The 19,151-nt window shown below is 52.8% G+C and overlaps 2 protein-coding genes across 2 annotated transcripts; one reads left to right on the top strand and one right to left on the bottom strand.

The window, feature by feature from the left end:
• The first annotated feature begins 4,557 nt into the window (after nt 1-4,557).
• On the top strand, nt 4,558-9,148 carry YRDC (yrdC N6-threonylcarbamoyltransferase domain containing). Its single transcript, XM_084816236.1, has 5 exons — nt 4,558-5,212; nt 5,515-5,629; nt 6,697-6,816; nt 7,438-7,580; nt 7,896-9,148. The coding sequence occupies exons 1-5, from the start codon at nt 4,854-4,856 to the stop codon at nt 7,981-7,983; spliced, it is 825 nt and encodes a 274-aa protein (XP_084672362.1). The 5' UTR covers nt 4,558-4,853; the 3' UTR covers nt 7,984-9,148.
• Nucleotides 9,149-14,055: 4,907 nt separating this feature from the next.
• MANEAL (mannosidase endo-alpha like) lies at nt 14,056-18,934 on the bottom strand. Its single transcript, XM_084816237.1, is given in 5 exon segments — nt 14,056-14,986; nt 15,623-15,699; nt 17,291-17,397; nt 18,251-18,479; nt 18,481-18,934. Coding segments are annotated over 5 exon segments (1,656 nt in total). The 5' UTR covers nt 18,853-18,934; the 3' UTR covers nt 14,056-14,115.
• Nucleotides 18,935-19,151: the final 217 nt, after the last annotated feature.

Below are 19,151 nucleotides of genomic sequence, written 5' to 3'. Positions count from 1 at the left end.
CCTTGAGAAGGGCGGTGGGGGGACGGACGGGCCACAAGGCATTAATTGATCCCAGCAACTAAAAAGCAACTGCGGCTAATTTTCATGAGGTATGCAGAACTCTACAGATTATTTTGCATGCTGCTGGTGACTGTGTCAGAAGCTGAAATATGTTTCAGAAGCTAGCACTCATCAAAACCTGCAGGCATTCTACTATGGCGGGTTCCCAACGCGGCACCCGTGGCCACTTCCAAGGACACCTGCAAGCTCTTCACTCCCTGCCCCTTCAAAAAACGTTTTAATGAAAAATTGAAAAAAGTTAAGGCGCCAGGTTCTCCTTCCTGTTCCTGCATCTGATGCTGATCAGCTGTTCAGTGGGCAGGAAGAGAAAAGAAGGCAGAGGGGAGACAAAGAGTGAGGCTAGGAGCGGGGAGAAACAATGAGGTAAAGAGCTGGGGAGGAGAAATAGTGAGACTAGAAATGGAGAGAAAGAGCAAGACTAGGGGCTAGGACAGGGGAGAGAGAAAGCTAGGGGTAGGGAAGGGAAAGAAACAGCACAGAAAGCAGCTGGGGGAGAGAGACAGGCTACAGGCTGGGAGTAGAGAGCAAGAGAGAGCACAAAGGAGAAATGCCGGTGGACGGGAGATTCCCTGCTCCTCCTTATCCAAGTCATTAATAACAATGCTGAAGAGCACTGGGCCCAGGACTGAGCCCTGTGGTACCCCACTCGTTACCTCTCCCCAGTTTGAGAAGATCCCATTGAGAAGTACTCTTTGAGTCCGATTCTGTAGCCAACTGTGGATCCACTGGATCATTATGTCATCTAGCCTACTTCGAGCTAGTTTGCTCATCAGGATATCCTGGGGCACTTTGTCAAAAGCTTTGCTGAAGTCGAGCTATATTATGTCCACAGCATTCCCACAGTCCACAGGGGAGGTTACCTGATCCAAAAATGAGATCAGATTAGTCTGGCAGGATTTGTTCTTGACAAATCCATGTTGGCTTCGAGTAATCACTGCATTGTTTTCAAGGTGCTTACAGACAGATCGCTCTATAATCTGCTCCAGAATTTCCCCAGAAATTGATGTCAGACTAGCTGGTCTGTAGTCCCCAGGTTCCTCCTTTTTGAAGATAGGGACAACATTAGCCCTCCAGTCATCTTGCACTTCACCCGTCCTCCATGATTGCTCAAAGAGAATAGACAGCGGTTCTGAGAGTTCTTCTGCCAGTTCCATTATTACTCTAGGATGCAGTTCATCTGGCCCTGGAGATTTGAACTCATTCAAAGTAATTAGGGGAGCAATCCTATGGCCGCTAGTCAGCAGCTAGATGGCCATAGGATATCTGGTTTTCCGGGAGCTGACCTCCCTCCATGCTCTGTGCTCGCAAGAGGAGTGCGGAGCGGCGGAAATGGGGCGTTCCCAGAGGGCACTCTGGGGCAGGCAGAAATGCCTGAACGACACATCCAATGTGTTGCACAGCAGCCTTCTCCCTTGCTCTGCCTTCCCATGGCCAGACAGCCACAATTGGCTGTCTAGCTGAAAATGCAGGGCAGGAGAAGCACAGAGGGAATGATCCCCTTCGTGCTTCTCCTGCCTTGTATTGGATAGGCGGTCGCCTCCGAATTCGGAGGCGACCGCTTATCTGAATAGGATTGCGCCCTAGGTGTTCCTTGACCATATGCCTATCAATCCCAAGCTGCAATCTTGCCCCTTCGCCTTTCCCAGGGGGCTCATAGAGTCTCTTTCGGGAGAAGACTGAGCCAAAGTAGTAATTGAGCACTTTTGCCATCCTTATGTAATAGTTGAACCACCATTTCTTTTCTCTGTCTTTTACTATGCACGTATCTGAAGAAAGTGTGTTTGTTGCTTTGAGCATCCCTTGCTAACCTCAGCTTGTTCTCTGCTTTAGCCTTCCTGACGCCATCCCTGCAAATCTGTGCTACCTGCCTGTACTCTTCTTTTGTAGCTTGGCCTTCCTTCCACTTCCTATATGTGTTGTTTTTCATCTTCAGGTCATCTCTAAGCTTTTTGTGCAGCCACATTGGCTTCTTCTGACGTCTTCCAACTTTTTTCTTGTTGGAATTGTTTGTAATTGTGCCTTGAGAATTTCCTTAAAAAAAAACCCAAAAACCTCCCACCCATCTTGGGTTCCTTTTCTCATTAGAGTCGCTTGCCATAGGACCTTACTTATCATTGTTCTCAGTTTATTAAAATTGGCTTTGCTAAAATCCAGAGTACATGTTTGACTACACTCAGCTTTTGCTTCCCTTAGAACCAAGAACTCAAGTATAACATGGACACTTTCCCCCAGAGTTCCTGTAACTGCTACTTTATCCACTAAGTCATCTCTGTTGGTTAGGATCAAGTCAAGGATAGCCGATCCTCCAGTTCCTTCCTCTACTTTCTGTGGGAGGAAATTATCAGCAACACAAGTCAAGAATCTCTTGGAGGGGCCATATTTTGCAGAATTTGTCTCGCAACAAATATTGGGGAAATTGAAGTCCCCCATTACTACTACATCATGCTTCCTTGAAACATTGGCAATTTGCTTTTCCAAAATCATAGAATCATAGTAGGGTTGGAAGGGGCCTACAAGACCATGAGTGCAACCCCCTGCTCAATGCAGGAATCCAAGTCAGTTTCATCCTCATCTTCTCCTGGATTGGGTGGCCGGTGGTAGACTCTGACCACCATGTTCTTTTTATTATTTGCTCCGTGTATTTTAACCCAGATGCTCTCGATGGAGCTACCAAGCTCCTCCTCCTGTATTTCTGCAGAGAGATGTATTTTTAACATATAGTGCAACTCCACCTCCCTTTCTGTTCCTCCTGTTCTTTTTGAAGACATTATATCATTCAATTGCTGTATTCCAGTCATGGGAGTCATCCCACCAAGTCTCAGTTACACCTATCAAGTCATAATTTCCCTCTTGTATTAAGAGTTCAAGTTCATTCTGTTTGTTTCCCATACTCTGGGCATTAGTGTATAGACCTTGAAGACCATGTGCTTTATAGTCTGGCTTTCTTCTTACATGTTTCTGAAGGCTACTATTGGATGCTATTAGAGCTGTTCTCTCCGTTGTGGTGTATGAGCCTACATCCGCTGTTACCCCCAACTTTACCTCTCCCTTCCCCGTAGGATTCAGTTTAAAGCCCTCCTGATGAAGTTCTTCATGCTGTGGCCAAACACATTCTTCCCAGCCTTTGTGAGGTGCAACCCGTCCCTAGCCAACTGCCCATCTTCCAGGAAGTATGGCCTGTGGTCCCAGGATCCAAATGTCTCTCGTTGGCACCACCTTCATAGCCAGTCATTCACCCGGAGTATTTTTTGTTCCCTTTCTATCCCTCTTCTAACTACTGGAAGGATGGATGAGAAAACTATCTGGGCCCCAAATAGTGGTCTCAGAATCCAAAGTGTAGTTGTTTCTGTGCTAACGAGAGAAGCCTCTGAGCCAAACTGAGATAGTTGGAGCACAGGGTTTTAAAGGAGAACCTAGATATAGCGGGCATTACAGCAACCTCGGGAAGAGAACCAGTGGGATATATCATCTCTGGATATAAACTCAACAAGGAAGGGCGTGTTGGAGGAGGTATTGCTCTGTATGTCAAACGGCATAGAGTTAAGCAGACTAGAAAGCCTAAAAGGAGCAGACTCCTCCACAGAAGCACTGTGGGTGACAATACTGGTCTCCCAAAGTAATTTAGTACTAGGAATATGCTATCCTCCCATACTCCAGAGCGCTCAGGGTGATCTTGAGATATGAAGTCAGGGAGGCATCCAATCAAGGATGTGTTGCAACAGTGGGTGACTTCAATTATCCCTACATTGACTGGATAAATTCATGTTCTAGTCACAACAAAGGGGTTAAATTTCTTTATGCTCTAAACAACTGTGCCCTAGAACAGTTGGTCATGGAACTAGCAGCGGGGAGGCACCCCTCGATTTAATTCAAAATGGTGCCGCTGAGGATGTGTTATTGAATTGATTGGAAACAGAGACCAGGACATTATAGGCCATTTAGCTTAATGTCTGTTTTAAGTGGATTGGTGGCAAATATTACAAATAAAATTAGTAAGCGTATAGAAGGGCAAGCCCTGCTGAAAAGGAAGTCCTCTCTTCCACACAGGAAAAGTCCTGCCTCACTGAGCTTTTAGTGTTCCGCGAGAGTGCCAATGGGCAGGGGTGATCTGGTAGACATCGTTTAGCTGGCCTCCCAAGAGCCCCTCTCCAGAGACTCCTGAGCAAACGAAGCAGTCACGGAACAGCAGAGCTCCTCTCGCGGATCAGTAGCTGCTTAAAGAACGGAGAGGAGGGAGTAGGAATGGACGCAACTTCCCCCAGGGCAGCGAAGTGAGTGAATACTGCGGCCCACGGGGGCCCTTCCTGGGGCGCCCGCTGTTCGCGCATTCCGACGGCGTGGATCAGGCCAGGGCTGAGCTGGCCGCGCCTGGCGCCGCGTTATTCGGCGGGGCTCGACGCGCGCCGCTGCCCGCTCGGCCGGCTGGCGGAGGCCGCCGCAGGGACGGGGCGTCCCGCGCAGCGCCCGCCCGCCGGGACGGGCGGGGCCGCCGCAGGGCGCCTTCGCAGGGCGCGCGCGCGCGGCTTGCGGGCCTCCGCGGAGCTCCGGGGCCGCCGCTTCGGGAGGCTCGACGGGCGGCGCGTCCGCGAGGAGAAGACGCCGCTCCCGGCGCGCCCCTCGCGGGCGCGGCGCTCTCCGGGCCGCCGGGCGCCGGCGCGAGCTCGCGGGGAGCGGCGGGAGCCGGCCCCGGCCCGGAGTGCCGCTCCGGCCGCGGGCGGCTCTATGGCGGCGGCCCCGGAAGCGCGGGGCGGGGCGCCTGCCGCGCCTGCGCGGAGCGGCGGAAGCGGCGGGCGATGCTGGGCGGCGCGCGGCGGCGGGCGATGCGGGCGCTGCCGGGAGCCGCGAGCGGCGACGGGGCCGCGCGGCCGGCGGGGCAGCGCGCGGCCGGCGCCGAGCGCGGCCCCGCCGCGCCGCGCCGCCGCCCGCCCGCCCCCGGGCGGCTGTTGCGCGCGTGGCCCGCGGGCCGCGCGGTGGCGGCGGCGGCGGCGGCGCTGCGGGCGGGCGGCCTGGTGGCCGTGCCCACCGACACCGTCTACGGCGTGGCCTGCCTGGCGCAGGACTCGCGGGCGCTCGAGGCGCTCTACCGGCTGAAGGGGCGCGCCGCGGGCAAGCCGCTGGCCGTCTGCCTGCCCGGCCTCGAGCACGTCCACAGGTGCGCGGCCCGCGCCAGGCTCCCGCGGCCCCTCGGCGCCCCGCGCTCGCCCCGGCACGCGCTTCCGCGGAGCCGCGCCCCCTGCTGCCCGGAGCCGCGCGCGCTGACTCGGCCGCGCCGCGCCCTCTGCCCGAGCCCGAGCGGGCGCGTGCCGGCGCTTGTGGGGGGCCTCCCGCTTCGCCGCCGCCTCCGGAGCGGGCGGGTGGAATGCCGGGAGGAGCAGCTGCTGAGCGGCGCCCCCCGCAGCCCCGCGCCGCCCGCAGCCCCTCCCGCGTTTGAGTGGCGCTCTGTTCCCTTGGCAGGTACTGCAACGTCGGCGTGCCGGAGGAGCTGCTGCGCGATCTCCTCCCGGGGCCTGTGACGCTGGTCCTGGAGCGATCACAGGCCCTCAACAAGGACCTGAACCCCTTCACCCCAGTGAGTCTGGAGATGGGACTTCTCTGCCCGCTCCCCCTGGCCTTAGTAGCCAGCTTCTCCGGAGGTTTAGTACAGAGACCGATCCACATGGGGAAGCCCTCTATTCCCAGACCCACAGTCTTTGTGCGGTGATATTCTCGGAATTAGTTGTGGGGTGGGGCTTGCAGCTGAACACCCAAATGCAAGGTGTTGGCACATCGCAGTGGACACTCCTCTACGCAAAGTTAAAGACACATTTGATTGACTGGGAATGTTGCTGGGAATGAGAAAAATAAAAAACGCTCACTTTGCATGTCTCGAACTAAAAGGGCTGTTCTTCTATCTGATTTCTCCTGGCTAGTTTACCTGACCTGGAGCTTAAAGCAGGTCATATTTTGCACTGAGCTGCATCAGGTTTGAGGGGTAAGGGGACAAAAGCAAACTCCCTGCAATTGCTCTCTGAACCTTGAGTATGCCAGGCTTGCAGAACAGTAGCCCTATATGGCTTAGGTCTGGGATACATACGGGAGCAACCATCTCCTGCAATGCCAGCTTGCCTGCTCCCAAAGTTCTGCTGGGGAGGCACTTTCTCATGTCCTAATGGTAGCTGAAGCATGACCAGCTGGGGCAAGGGAGGCTCTTCTTTGTCACTGTACTTAAATTATGGAGCTCCTTACCTCAGGATTGCTGTATGGCCCCCTCTCTCCTTGTCAAGTCTTTGTTCCAGCAGGTGTTTGACTTGTGGGGTTGAGATTTTTACAGCAAGGGTGGAGAACCGTTTTCAGCCACAATGTGGATAAAGCCCAGGACAGTAGCTGAGTTGCAGAGAGGTTCCCATCATCATCCCGAGCATGCCAGGGCCAAAGCTAAGGGGGCAGAGGAACAAATGGAGGAGTTCCTCATGGCTGTTTTACTGAATTAACCCTTACTGTCTTGTTTGCAGCTATGTTGTTTTGCTAACGTGTGCTGGACTTCATTGTTTTAAAACTGTGAGCTGCCCTGAATGCTGAACAAACGGCAGAAAGGCAGGATATTTTCTCCCCTAAAATAGAAAGAGCAGTATTTATTCATCTCCTCTTTTGCCACAGCTAGTTGGTATTCGCATCCCCAGTCATTGGTTCACCAGAGAGCTGGCCAGAGTCTGTGCTGCTCCTCTAGCCTTAACGAGTGCAAACATCAGCAATGAAGCAAGCACCCTCACAGTCATGGTAAGAGTTGCTCTGAACCCTCAAGGGGGTGTGGGGAGGGGTGGGCTCGTCACTCTCCAGTCCCACAGTGAGGACAACTTGGGGGACTTGTAGCAAATCTGCTTTGCTCCCCTCAGTTAAAGGGCAGCGCCTCTGCTTATCCAAGCAGGGCCTTCTTGCAAAGGAAGGGGAAAAGGAAGGCCCATCTTTTGAACCTGTCATCAGGAATGGGCAGCTGTTTATGCCTTTTGATTCCTATCTGGTCCTGACCTTATGAGCCTCGTGTGGCGCAGAGTGGTAGGCGGCAGTATTGCAACCAAAACTCTCCCCACGACCCGAGTTCGATCCCAGCGGAAGCTGGGTCCTGGGTAGCCAGCTCAGGTCGACTCAGCCTTCCATCCTTCCGAGGTTAGTAAAATGAGTAACCCAGCTTGCTGGGGCAAAGGTGGTCACGACTGGGGAAGGCCATGGCAAACCACCCCGCTATAGTCTGCCATGAAAACGCCAGCGAAAGCGGCGTCCCTCTAGGAGTCAGCAGTGACTCGGTGCTTGCACAGGAGGAACCTTTCCTTCCTGACCTTACTCAGTGGTGCTCGCTCATGTGGATCTTCTGGGTGCTGATGCTTCTCTTCATTTCTTTAGGAATTCCAGGATCTCTGGCCTCACCTGTCACTGGTCATTGATGGGGGCCCAATTGGGGACCTTCATAGTCCAGAGTGCCGCCTAGGCTCCACTGTGGTTGACCTCTCTGTCCCTGGGAAGTTCAAGGTTATTCGGCCAGGCTGGTAAGGCCCTTATAACTTCATGGTCACAGGAGTGGCTTTTGAAGGCTACAGCATTCCCTTCCCCTGAAGAGGATGGAACTATGTAGGAGTGTTGGGGGCCCAGATGATTCCCATAAGCATGTCTGCTCATTCCTGCACATGTCATGTGAATTGGGGCAAACCTCATAGCCTGCACTGCCTAGCTCACTCCATCAGCATTTAGGGCACAGCTGATGCTAAATCAGCATTCAAGAATATTAAGGTGAGAAGAATGCAGCTTCTCTCCCCATCCCCACCTCTTACACATTTCCTGTTCTTTTTCTTTACTTTCTACAGTGCGCTTACTCAGACTGTTGAAATCCTGGTAACCAAGCATGGCCTGTCAACTGAGCTGCATGAAACTGGCACAGCATTGGGCAGCTAAATGCTGCTTGGCTCTTCAGGAAGTTCTTCCAAGCAAACTTGTTCCAGAAGGGTACAGGGTTTAACACTGTCCTCCTCAAGTCCCAAGGGAGCCTCCCCCAAACCGATTTCCGTGGCTGCCTTATTGCTTAAAAACCTGCCCTGGTTGTGACTCATGGGCTGTGGTGGGAGCATGCCCCCTGGCCACACACTTGAGGATTTAAAGCAGGACCCACATGGTTTTTAGTGTCTAAAGCATTCACTCCTTCTGAATAACTTCTATGCTCCAGTAGCAAGTCAGTTTTCTCTCTGTTCTTGGAGGAGCTGGCTTGTGTGAGTTGAACACTGACAGATCCTGCTATAGAGCATTTGAATATCTGGGTAGGAAAGAGCAAATTCAGTTGAGGATGGGGACATGGAGTAAGCAGCGAGCTGGTAGGTAGGGCCTATCTGTTAGTGGGCACCAGGCTATCTTGTATCCCAGGGGCTGTGCTGGAAACAGGGAGGCAGTGTCCAGCCTGGCCCCTGACAGACCACAGGCTGCTTCTGGACCAATGTCATTAAAAGAAAACTTTGTGCAGATGTGTGTGCTTCTGCATGCATTCTTTCTCGGGGGATGAGTGGGGTTGGTCCTGAACATAGGGGGCCTGTGGTGGAAAGATAATTAATGCAAGCTGCCCTGAGAATATATGGGAGGGAGGCACACAGTGTCATAATAAGAACAACAACAGTATAAATGGCAGAATGAGAATGCGATTTCCCCAGCCTTCTCTACCAGCACCTGCCTCAAGCAATCACTGTAGAGCTCCAGTAGTAACTTCATCTTAACTGCAAGGCTAGGGCCTGTGCAATGTGCTTGCTTGTCTTTCCAGCCCTTATACCAAATCAAGAACTGTTGAAGGTGGAGACAAGTAAGGGTGCTCCACAAAATCAGCAAGGAATGAGGGAAGTGTCTCAAGCTGAAGCCAGTGTTTACAAGGAAGGAGCCCCAAGCTGTGACTTGCACAAGACAGGCCTCCTTTCCCCCTCCTCAACCTGTATCAGTTTTTCTGCTAAGTTGCTGCCTGTATTGAAGGAACAGATGCTGATGCTAGTGGGATTTTAATTTTATTGCAAGATTGGGCACACTTTTGATCATGGGGTTCCAAAGCATGAAAAATTAAATACTTTGAGGACTGTTCACCATATACAGCTTGTTCTGTCTTTTGAATGGGTGGGCTAAAACAGCAGAATTGCTGTTTTAAACATCTGCCTGGAGAATTGGGAACTCTTAAGTAGCAGTGGCACACTAGGAATAAATGTCCCTGGGGAAAAACAACCACTGGCTTTAGAACAGGAGCAGGACTGTTCAGCTTAGCATTCTCTGCAGAACCTAAATTTGATACTGTCCTTTTGCCTGAAGGGAAGGGTAGAGATGTTTCTTCAAGGACAGCTGAGGGCATAGAGCAAGGATGCTTATGAAACCAGTAGCCTGGCCTCCTACGTCTGCTGCCTTCCACAGTGGCACCAGCGTGGTGCTTTCCAGGAGCTTAGCGTTCCTTTCATGAGGTATCTGAACTGTCGGGCAGTGAAGCTCAGCCCTCTCCACCCAAGCGTTCGGAGCGTGTAGCCCCGAAAGCAAGTCCCTTCACTTTTATTGCTACCAGTTTCTTTGGGGGCCTCTTCATGCCCTTGAGGTGGTTCACATAGAATCATAGAATCATAGAATAGTAGGGTTGGAAGGGGCCTACAAGGCCATCGAGTCCAACCCCCTGCTCAATGCAGGAATCCAAGTCAGAGCATCCCTGACAAATGGCTGTCCAGCCTCGTCTTGAAGGCCTCCAGTGTGGGAGAGCCCACCACCTCCCCAGGTAATTGGTTCCATTGCCGTATTGCTCTGACACTCAGGAAGTTTTTCCTGATGTTCAGTCGGAATCTGGCTTCCTGTAACTTGAGCCCATTATTCCGTGTCCTGCACTCTGGGATGATCAAGAAGAGATCCTGGCCTTCTTCTCTGTGACAACCTTTCAAGTACTTGAAGAGTGCTATCATATCTCCCCTCAGTCTTCTCTTCTCAAGGCTAAACATGCCCAGTTCTTTCAGTCTCTCTTCATAGGGCTTTGTTTCCAGTCCCCTGATCATCTTTGTTGCCCTCCTTTGAACCCTCTCCAGCTTGTCTGCATCCTTCTTAAAGTGTGGTGCCCAGAACTGGACACAGTACTCCAGATGAGGCCTAACCAGTGCTGAGTAGAGGGGAACTAGTACTTCCCGGGATTTGGAAGCGATGCTTCTATGAATGCAGCCCAAAATAGCATTTGCCTTTTTTGCAGCCACATCACATTGTTGGCTCATATTCAGCTTGTGATCGACGACAATTCCAAGATCCTTCTCGCTCGTAGTGTGGTTGAGCCACGTATCCCCCATCTTGTAACTGTGCATTTGGTTTCTTTTTCCTAGGTGCAGAACTTGGCATTTGTCCCTATTAAATGCCATTCTGTTGTTTTCTGCCCAGCACTCCAGTCTATCCAGATCACTTTGAATTTTGTTTCTGTCTTCCAAAGTATTAGCTATCCCTCCCAATTTTGTGTCATCTGCAAATTTGATCAGCATTCCCTGCACCTCCTCCTCCAAGTCATTAATAAAAATATTGAAGAGCACTGGGCCCAGGACTGAGCCCTGCGGTACCCCACTCGTTACCTCTCCCCAGTTGGAGAAGATCCCATTGATAAGCACTCTTTGAGTCCGATTCTGTAGCCAACTGTGGATCCACATGATCGTTGTTTCATCTAGCCCACTTCGAGCTAGTTTGCTCATCAGGATATCATGGGGCACTTTGTCGAAAGCTTTGCTGAAGTCGAGGTATATGATGTCTACAGCATTCCCACGGTCTACAAGGGAGGTGACTTGATCAAAAAATGAGATCAGATTCGTCTGGCAGGACTTGTTTTTGACAAATCCATGTTGGCTTTGAGTAATCACGGCATTGTTGTCAAGGTGCTTCCAGATGGATTGCTTTATGATCTGCTCCAGAATTTTCCCAGGGATTGATGTCAGACTGACTGGTCTGTAGTTCCCAGGTTCCTCCTTTTTACCCTTTTTGAAGATAGGGACAACGTTAGCCCTCCTCCAGTCATCTGGCACTTCCCCGGTCCTCCATGATTTCTCAAAGAGAATAGACAGCGGTTCTGAGAGTTCTTCTGCCAGTTCCTTTATGACTCTAGGATGCAGTTCATCTGGCCCTGGAGATTTGAACTCATTCAAAGTAATGAGGTGTTCCTTGACCATATGCCTGTCGATCTCAAGCTGCAATCCTGCCCCTTCAGCCTGTACTTCGCCTTTGCCAGGGGGGTCATAGACCCTCTTTTGGGAGAAGACTGAGCCAAAGTAGGAATTGAGCACCTCTGCCTTTTCTTTGTCCTCTGTTATCATTTTGCCATCCTTATTTAATAGCTGAACAACCATTTCTTTCCTCTGCCTTTTACTATGCACGTAGCTGAAGAAAGCCTTTTTGTTGTTTTTAGCATCCCTCGCTAACCTCACCTCGTTCTCCGCTTTAGCCTTCCTGACGCCATCCCTGCAATTCTGTGCTACCTGCCTGTACTCTTCCTTTGTTACTTGGCCTTCTTTCCACTTCCTATATGTGTCCTTTTTTGTTTTCAGGTCATCCCTAAGCTTTTTGTGAAGCCACATTGGCTTCTTCTGTTGTCTTCCACCTTTTCTTCTTGTTGGAATTGTTTGTGATTGTGCCTTGAGAATTTCCTTTTTTAAAAGTTCCCACCCATCTTGGACTCCTTTTCTCGCTAGCATTGCTTGCCATGGGACCTTACTGATCATTGTTCTGAGTTTATTAAAATCAGCTTTCCTAAAATCCAGGGTACGCGTTTGAGTACACTCGGCTTTTGCTTCCCTTAGAACCAAGAACTCAAGTACAACATGGTCGCTTTCCCCCAGAGTTCCTGTAACTGCTACTTTATCCACTAAGTCATCTCTGTTGGTTAGGATCAAGTCAAGGATAGCCGATCCTCTAGTTCCTTCCTCTACTTTCTGTAGGAGGAAGTTATCCGCCACACAAGTCAGGAATTTCCTGGAGGGGCCATGTTTTGCAGAATTTGTCTCCCAACAAATATCGGGGAAATTGAAGTCCCCCATTACTACTACATCATGCTTCCTTAAAACATTGGCTATTTGCTTTTCAAAAGTTTCATCCTTGTCTTCTCCTTGATTGGGTGGCCGGTAGTAGACTCCGACCACCAGGTTCCTTTTATTCTTTGCTCCATTTATTTCAACCCAGATGCTCTCGATGGGGCTACCAAGCTCCTCCTCCTGTATTTCTGTGCAGAGATATGTATTTTTCACATACAGTGCAACCCCGCCTCCCTTTCTGTTCCTCCTGTTCTTTTTGAACAAGTTATATCCTTCAACTGCTGTATTCCAGTCATGAGAGTCATCCCACCAAGTCTCAGTTATACCTATCAAGTCATAATTTCCCTCCTGTATTAAGAGTTCAAGTTCGTTCTGTTTGTTTCCCATACTCTGGGCATTAGTATATAGACATCGAAGACCATGTGCTTCATAGTCTGGCTTTCTTCCTACCTGTGTCTGAAGACTATTATTGGACGCTATCAGAGCTGTTCTCTCCATTGCAGTGCATGCGCCTACGTCCATTGTTACCCCCAACATTACATCTCCCTTCCCCGTAGGATTCAGTTTAAAGCCCTCCTGATGAAGTTCTTCATGCTGTGGCCAAACACATTCTTCCCAGCCTTTGTGAGGTGCAACCCATCCCTAGCCAACAGCCCATCTTCCAGGAAGTATAGCCCGTGGTCCCAGAATCCAAATCTCTCTCGTCGGCACCACCTTCGTAGCCAGTCATTCACCCGGAGTATTTTTCGTTCCCTTTCTATCCCTCTTCTAACTACTGGAAGGATGGATGAGAAAACTATCTGGGCCCCAAAGTTCTTGAGTTTCCTTCCCAAAGCTTCAAAGTCTGACGTGATCTCTTCGTAGCTCCGCTTGGCGGTATCATTTGTTCCCACATGGATGAGAAGAAAGGGATACCTGTCAGTGGGCTTTATGAGTGCAGGCAACCTTTCAGTCACGTCTCTAATCTGTCCTCCCGGGAGACAACATACCTGGCGAGTCCACGGGTCTTCGCGACATACTTGGGTCTCGATCCCACGCAGCAAGGAGTCTCCCACTACTACCACTCTTCTCTTCTTCTTCTTGTAGGCCTGGGTTTCATCACCTCTGTTTGACTGACCTTTAGCCTCTTGCTCACTCTCATGCAGGTTCCCCTGTGATTCTTCCTCTGCAGGCTGTCCTCCAGTCTCATCTGCAAGTACCTGGAATCGGTTCCACAGCTCCACCGCTTCCACTGGTGCAGAGTGTCGTCTAGTTCTTCTTCTCCTAACTGTCACCGTTTTCCAAGGAGTATCCTCTACTTCATTTTTCCTCACCTCAGCATTTCCCACGTCTGCCTCAGCTTGCTGTTGCTCTTCAAGCTTCTGGTCTTCCCTTTGCTTCTGTGGTTCCCCCATTCTGTCCAAGAACTCTTCGTGTTCTCTTATTCCCCGGAGGGTTGACAGTCGCCGCTCCAGTCCACTTACTTTTTCCTCCAGCAGCGTGATCAACTTGCACGTGTTGCAGGTGTAGGCCATGTTGTTCTCAGGCAAGAAAACAAACATTGCACACACCTTGCAGGTCACCACCACTGGAGAGTCTTGTCCTTCCATAGCCTCTTTTCCCTTTTTGTGTCTAGCTTTGTGATTGTTCTAGACTAGCCTGTGCCTGCTCCTCTACTCAGTAGAGGTTAAAAGCAGAGTCCCACTGGTGTGGAAGTGTGTGTTACAAGACAAATAAATGAAAAAAAGTTAGTAAAAAAAAAAATAAATAAAAAAAATAAAAAAAAATGTTAGGGGCCTCCCCCTTGACCTCCCCTGCCAACTCCCCTGGCCAACTCCTGTTTGCTCCCCCTGTCTGCTCGCTCTGTTCGCTCGCTCTCCGGGAGCTTGCCTGCTTCTGTAGTCCCTGGACCAGCTGGAGCAGCTTGCTCTGCTCTGCTCAGCTGGGAGGCGGGAAACAGACTGAAGCTTCCCGCCCAGTCAGCTGCTGGGAGTACTCAGGCCACACCCCTCCAGTTGGAGCTCTCAGAAGCTCCTGGTGAGCTCACAGCCAGTCAGAAGGATAAAGGGCAGCGCCCTGGGCTTCCTGCAACCCACTTACCTCTTAGCCTCTGTCTCCTTTGTCTCCTTTGTCTCTTCAACCACTGCAACTCCCCTGGCCAACTCCTGTTTGCTCCCCCTGTTCGCTCGCTCTGTTCGCTCGCTCTCTGGGAGCTTGCCTGCTTCTGTAGTCCCTGGACCAGCTGGAGCAGCTTGCTCTGCTCTGCTCTGCTCAGCTGGGAGGCGGGAAACATGAGCCATTGCTCCTTCTCCTTGGTGTAGCGCTCTGCCCACCTGCGCGTCAGTTCCAGGTACATGTCTGGCTGGTGGGGTGCATAGTCCAGGTACAGCCGTGCCAAGGTTTTCTTGGGAACGGCTTTCTCGATCTGGGTCCCCTCATGCCACTCGTTGAAGGAAGTGATGGAGACAGTCTCTGGGCGCACCATGAGGGCTGCCTGCAGGGCTGTCTCATAGTATTTGCCATTCACTCTGTTGCGAGTGTTGTGGTTATTCCACGGGCGGATGCTGGTATCTACGTAGCCAGGCCCCACGCTGGGGATGAAGAGGAGATTGTTGGAGTCGCAGAATGCTTTGATTGCTTTCCAGTTCTGATGGGAGGAGCCATAAGAGAAACCATTGGAGGCAAAGTAGGTGTAGATCCCATCGTAGCCTGCTGAGAGAATATCGTGTCTGTGGCCCTCCTCCACCAGCAGTCCAATAAAAACAGCATCATAGGGAGTGTTGCGCAATGAGTGGGAGCCAGATGGAGTGAGCAAATTGGCCCATGCTTCAGGTGGTGTCAGATAGGAGTCATAAATATAGAACAAAGGCAGCCTCTGGCCTGTGCTGCTCTTATACCAGTAGAAAGCATCATGTGTGCCATACCTGCAAAGAGAACAGTGTCTGTTGAAGTCCAAATCTGGGGTGCAAAAGCCAGCACCAGTTAAAGCATTTGCTCTGAGCCAGCCAAAGCAACTTGGTCCTGCTCTCAGCAGAGCTAACACGTTGCTGGATCTGCCCTGCCTAGACCTGTATACCGATAACCACCCGTGAATTTTCTACCTGCCAATAGAAACCCAAACAAGGCTGACCACTGGAGTCTGGTCCACCAGTGTCTCTCAGGACTGAGCAGAGTGTGCCATCCCCCACTCCAGAGAGCTGAATAGCCACTGAGAAGCTGAGGGGTTTAGTATGAGGATCTTTTTCCAGCCAAATGACTGTTCTTGGCTCCAAAAGTAGGGCTTCCAGCTGAGTAAGCAGCATTCAAAAGCCATCTTTTAAAACAAGATTAATTACTTAAGAAGTAGAATCTCTCCCGCACTGAGCTTGAGGATTTCACATAGGCAGCAGTGTCTTTTTGTTCTATGCAAACCTCACTATGGTTAGAATCTGCAATTCCTGCTCTGTGCCATCTAGTTGTACTTTTTAACTCAGGCAACAAAGCTGGTTCTGCTTTCCAAAGTGGGTGGAGCCGTATTGTTCTGGCATGTGGACTCAAAGGGTTACTTGACAAGCACTTACTTGTCAAGGATGTATTTCATGTTCTTGTGTAGAGTGTGGTCATCACGTCCTTTATATGGCTGTATATGGAATGTGACCTGCAGAAGAGGAATACGTGATTCCAAGGGAGGCCTGTAAAATCATATGGACATTTGTGGAGCACCCCCAGCCATAGTAATGATTCACTGGGGAGCAACTTCAGTAGCAATTTCCCCTGCCCCCCCCCCCGCCTTGACCCCATTCTCTCAAACTATTGAAGAGTGTATCTTCGTCTTTCCTGAGTTGGTCTGATTTGGCAACCATTACCCATGCCTTGGTCACATCAAGATTATTGCAATGTGCTCTATGTACGGCTACCCTTAAAAGAGCATCTGGAAACTTTAACTGGTGCAAAATGGCAGCTAGGCTGCTAACTGGTGCACAGTATCAAGATCATATTACTCCAATACTGAAAGATCTGCACTGGTCACTGACTGTTTTCTGGGCTCAGTTCAAAATGTTGTGTTTAACTTTTAAAGTCCTACATGACTTGGGTCCTGGTTATCTAAAGGAGCATCTGTCATGGTTACTAGGAACTGCAGGAGAAGTCCTGAGGACACCATTGCTCATGGAGGCCAGCTTGGCAGGCACATGTGAGGACTTCCTCCTCTCTCGCTCTCAAACGGTGGAACGCACTCTCGTTGGGAATTACAATTGCTCTCTGCTTATTAGAAAAAGGTGTCAAAATACATCTTTTTAATTTTTATTTATTATATTTATATCCTGCCTTTTTTCATCTTGCAAGGAACCCAAGGCAGCTCATGTGGTCTCCCCCCTCCTTTCCATTTTATCCTCACAACAACTCTGTGAGGTAGGTTAGGCTGAGAGTCAGTGACTGGCCCAAAGACGCTCAGTGAGCTTCGTGGCCGACTGGGAACTAGAACCCAGATCTCCTGAGTTGCTGTAACCACTACAGCACACCACAATAGCTCTCTTTGGTGGGTTTTATTGTTACTTTTAATGGTTTGATGATTGTTTCATTGCTGGTTTTAATGTTTGTTTTGTTGCACACGACGTGGTTTTTACAGAAAGGCAGTAAAAAATACTTCAAATCAGGTGGGCAACTCCAGATGTTTTGGCTTACAACTCCCAACAGTTCTACCCAGCATGGCCAATGGTGAGGGACCAGGAGAACTGCAGGCAAAAACATCTGGAGGACCACAAGTTGCCCACCCCTACTTAAGGAAGTAATCTATTATCCCACCCCACCCCACCCCAGCTTTTAAATCAGCAAATATAGGATTCATTCTTTCCCTACCAGAATACTCATCTCCAAATTACAGAGAGAAGCAAGTCATCTCCTTTTCTTTCCCTTTATTCCCCCACCCCAAAGTCTGTTGAAAAAACCAGAAGGATCTTTGAGCTGTCACAGGCACAGCTCCAAAAAATTATAATCCCATCATGGTCCCTGCAGGTTCCCTTCCCTGCTCCTCCCAGCCCCATTCCAAGAGGCTTCAGGCAGGTGGAAGGTAACTGGTGAAGCTAGCACACCACTGCCCTAAGCCAACCTGGCTGCTGCCTGCCACTTGCACCCCTCCCCCCCTTAACACTTTGTGGAACCACAGCCTGGTCCAGCTGCCATGCAGTCTGGCTGAGTTCTAATAAAACTCGCCTAAAAACTCCAAGCAATGGAAACAGAGTGGGCTGCACCTTGATCGTGTATCTCTGTGCAGTATCCAAGATGAAGGGTACCAGGCTCTCGGAAGGTTCCCCGTTATCTGCTAGGCCAGGTGGGTACCAGGATAGAGCCATTACTCCTGCCGTAAGAAAGAATTGTGGCCAGCTAAGTGACGTCACACTGCTGCAGGATCAGAAAACTTGCAGAACAATTTTCATCCCTCCTAAAATCAGGCTTCTGGAAGCCCGCTATCTCAAAGGCATCTGAAAAGAAAGGCCCTGTGCTAACTGGTCCCCAAAAGCTCTCTGTTAGTAGCGCAGAGAAAACGACAGTTCTTTTCTCGGTGGAAGTGGGCCGAGGCTTCGGCAGCATCCTCGCAAGCCGCGCCTAGTTACCCGGCCCATCCGTCTCTGTTCAAGGCCTTCAGGAACAGCCACGGAAGGGGCGGGGCAGCGAACCCGGTCTGGTCTCCGCACAAGTCCGGCGGGCAGAGGTCGCGCCTGCGGGGAGCTGTCCAGGGCGGCGCGGTGCTGACATTTCACCTGCGGCTCGGAGGCTGCTACTGCCGATCCCGAGAAAGGCCACGCGGCCGGCTCCGGGCGCCGCTGGCCCGGGCGGTCGCCCTCTGCGGCAGCGCGCGACCCGCTTCTCGGATGCGGGGGGCTGCCTCGGCACGAGCGCTTTGAGGGCCAGAAGCGCCGCCTCCCAGCGGGCCGGCCGCGGCTTCCTCGCCGCCCTGCCTTCGCGCGAACCCAGAGGCCCCTCCGACGCCCTTGGGTTCGGCGCGCTCCCGCTGCGGGCATCCGAGGAGCGCCGACTCCGCCGGCGCCGGCTTCGCCTGCCGTGCTGGAGGGACGGGGACGGGGGTGAGGACGGGGCTCAGCGCGGCCGCTGGGCGCCGCGAGCCCCCCTCCGCCTGCGCCCCGCTCCAAGACAGCAGCCCCGCCGGCGGCCCCCAGCAAGCGGCCAGGGCTGCTGCTCCGCCCGCTTACCGATGGCGGCGGCGCGCAGCTGGCGCATGTGCTCGTTGAGCACCGCCGGGTCGCGCGAGCTGTAGGGCCCGAGCGCCGGCTAGAAGCTGGCGCCGATGTCCTCGGGGGGCCTGTGGCGGCCCTCGGGATAGCTGGCCGAGATCTTGGGGTCCCAGTGGGGCACCTTCACGTGGTGCCAGTGCACGTAGCGGCTGTCGAGGCGCGGCGTCCCGTACCACGTGTAGTAGACAGAAGGCGTGCAGCGCCGCCGAGGCCGGCGCCGGGCCCGGGAGGCCGCCGCCCGCCGCCGCGGGCCCGGCCCGGCCGTCGGCCTCGAGCGCCAGCTCCAGCCCGACGGCGAGGCCGTCGGAGGGCTTGAGCGCGCGCAGCGCCATGAGGGCGCCGAAGACGAAGAGCGTGCAAAGGAGGAGCGCCAGGCCGGCGCGGCGGCTCAGGCGCGCCATCCTGGCGACGGCGGCGCCGAGGCCGGCCCCAGCGAGCGGGCAGCTCGCCTCGCCCCGCGCCCCTGCCCTCGCAGGCGGCCAGGGGCGGGAGCAGCGCCGGCGCGGCGGGCGGGCGCGGCCGCCTCCCGCCCCGCCCGCCTCTCCGGAGGAGGGGCCCATCAGCAGGCGGGGGGACGCGCTCCCCTCGGCGCGGGTGGTCCGGTCCGGTCCAGTGCGGAGGGGCCCGGGCGTCAGCCCCACGCGCCCCGCCTCCCCTCTGGCCTGGCGCGCAAGCGCGGCCCTCTTCGGGGGCCGCCCGAGATGGCGCCGCCTTTCCCCCGCCGGGCCGGGCCGGGCCGGGCCGGAAAGCGGCGCCTCGGCGAGCCGTTGCGGCCCGTCGCCCGGGACCAGGCCGCCCCTGTCCGGGCCGGGGCAGGGGGGCCGCAGCGGCGGCAGCTCCGCCGCCTGTCCCGCGGCCC

Source organism: Heloderma suspectum, chromosome 10 (genome assembly GCF_057233095.1).
Source record: "Heloderma suspectum isolate Gila_16-S chromosome 10, 16-S_ref, whole genome shotgun sequence".
In the NCBI taxonomy this organism is placed as follows: Eukaryota; Metazoa; Chordata; class Lepidosauria; order Squamata; family Helodermatidae; genus Heloderma; species Heloderma suspectum.
Note: the sequence above shows the minus strand (reverse complement) of the source record. Positions and strands in the feature narration are given on the sequence as shown.

Bases quoted from the DNA above. Each gene is read 5' to 3' on its own strand.
- YRDC (XM_084816236.1), top strand. From the start codon at position 4,854: ATGCTGGGCGGCGCGCGGCGGCGGGCGATGCGGGCGCTGCCGGGAGCC. The intron at 5,213-5,514 runs GTGCGCGGCCCG...TTCCCTTGGCAG, and splicing joins GGCCTCGAGCACGTCCACAG to GTACTGCAACGTCGGCGTGC. The intron at 6,817-7,437 runs GTAAGAGTTGCT...TCATTTCTTTAG, and splicing joins CAAGCACCCTCACAGTCATG to GAATTCCAGGATCTCTGGCC.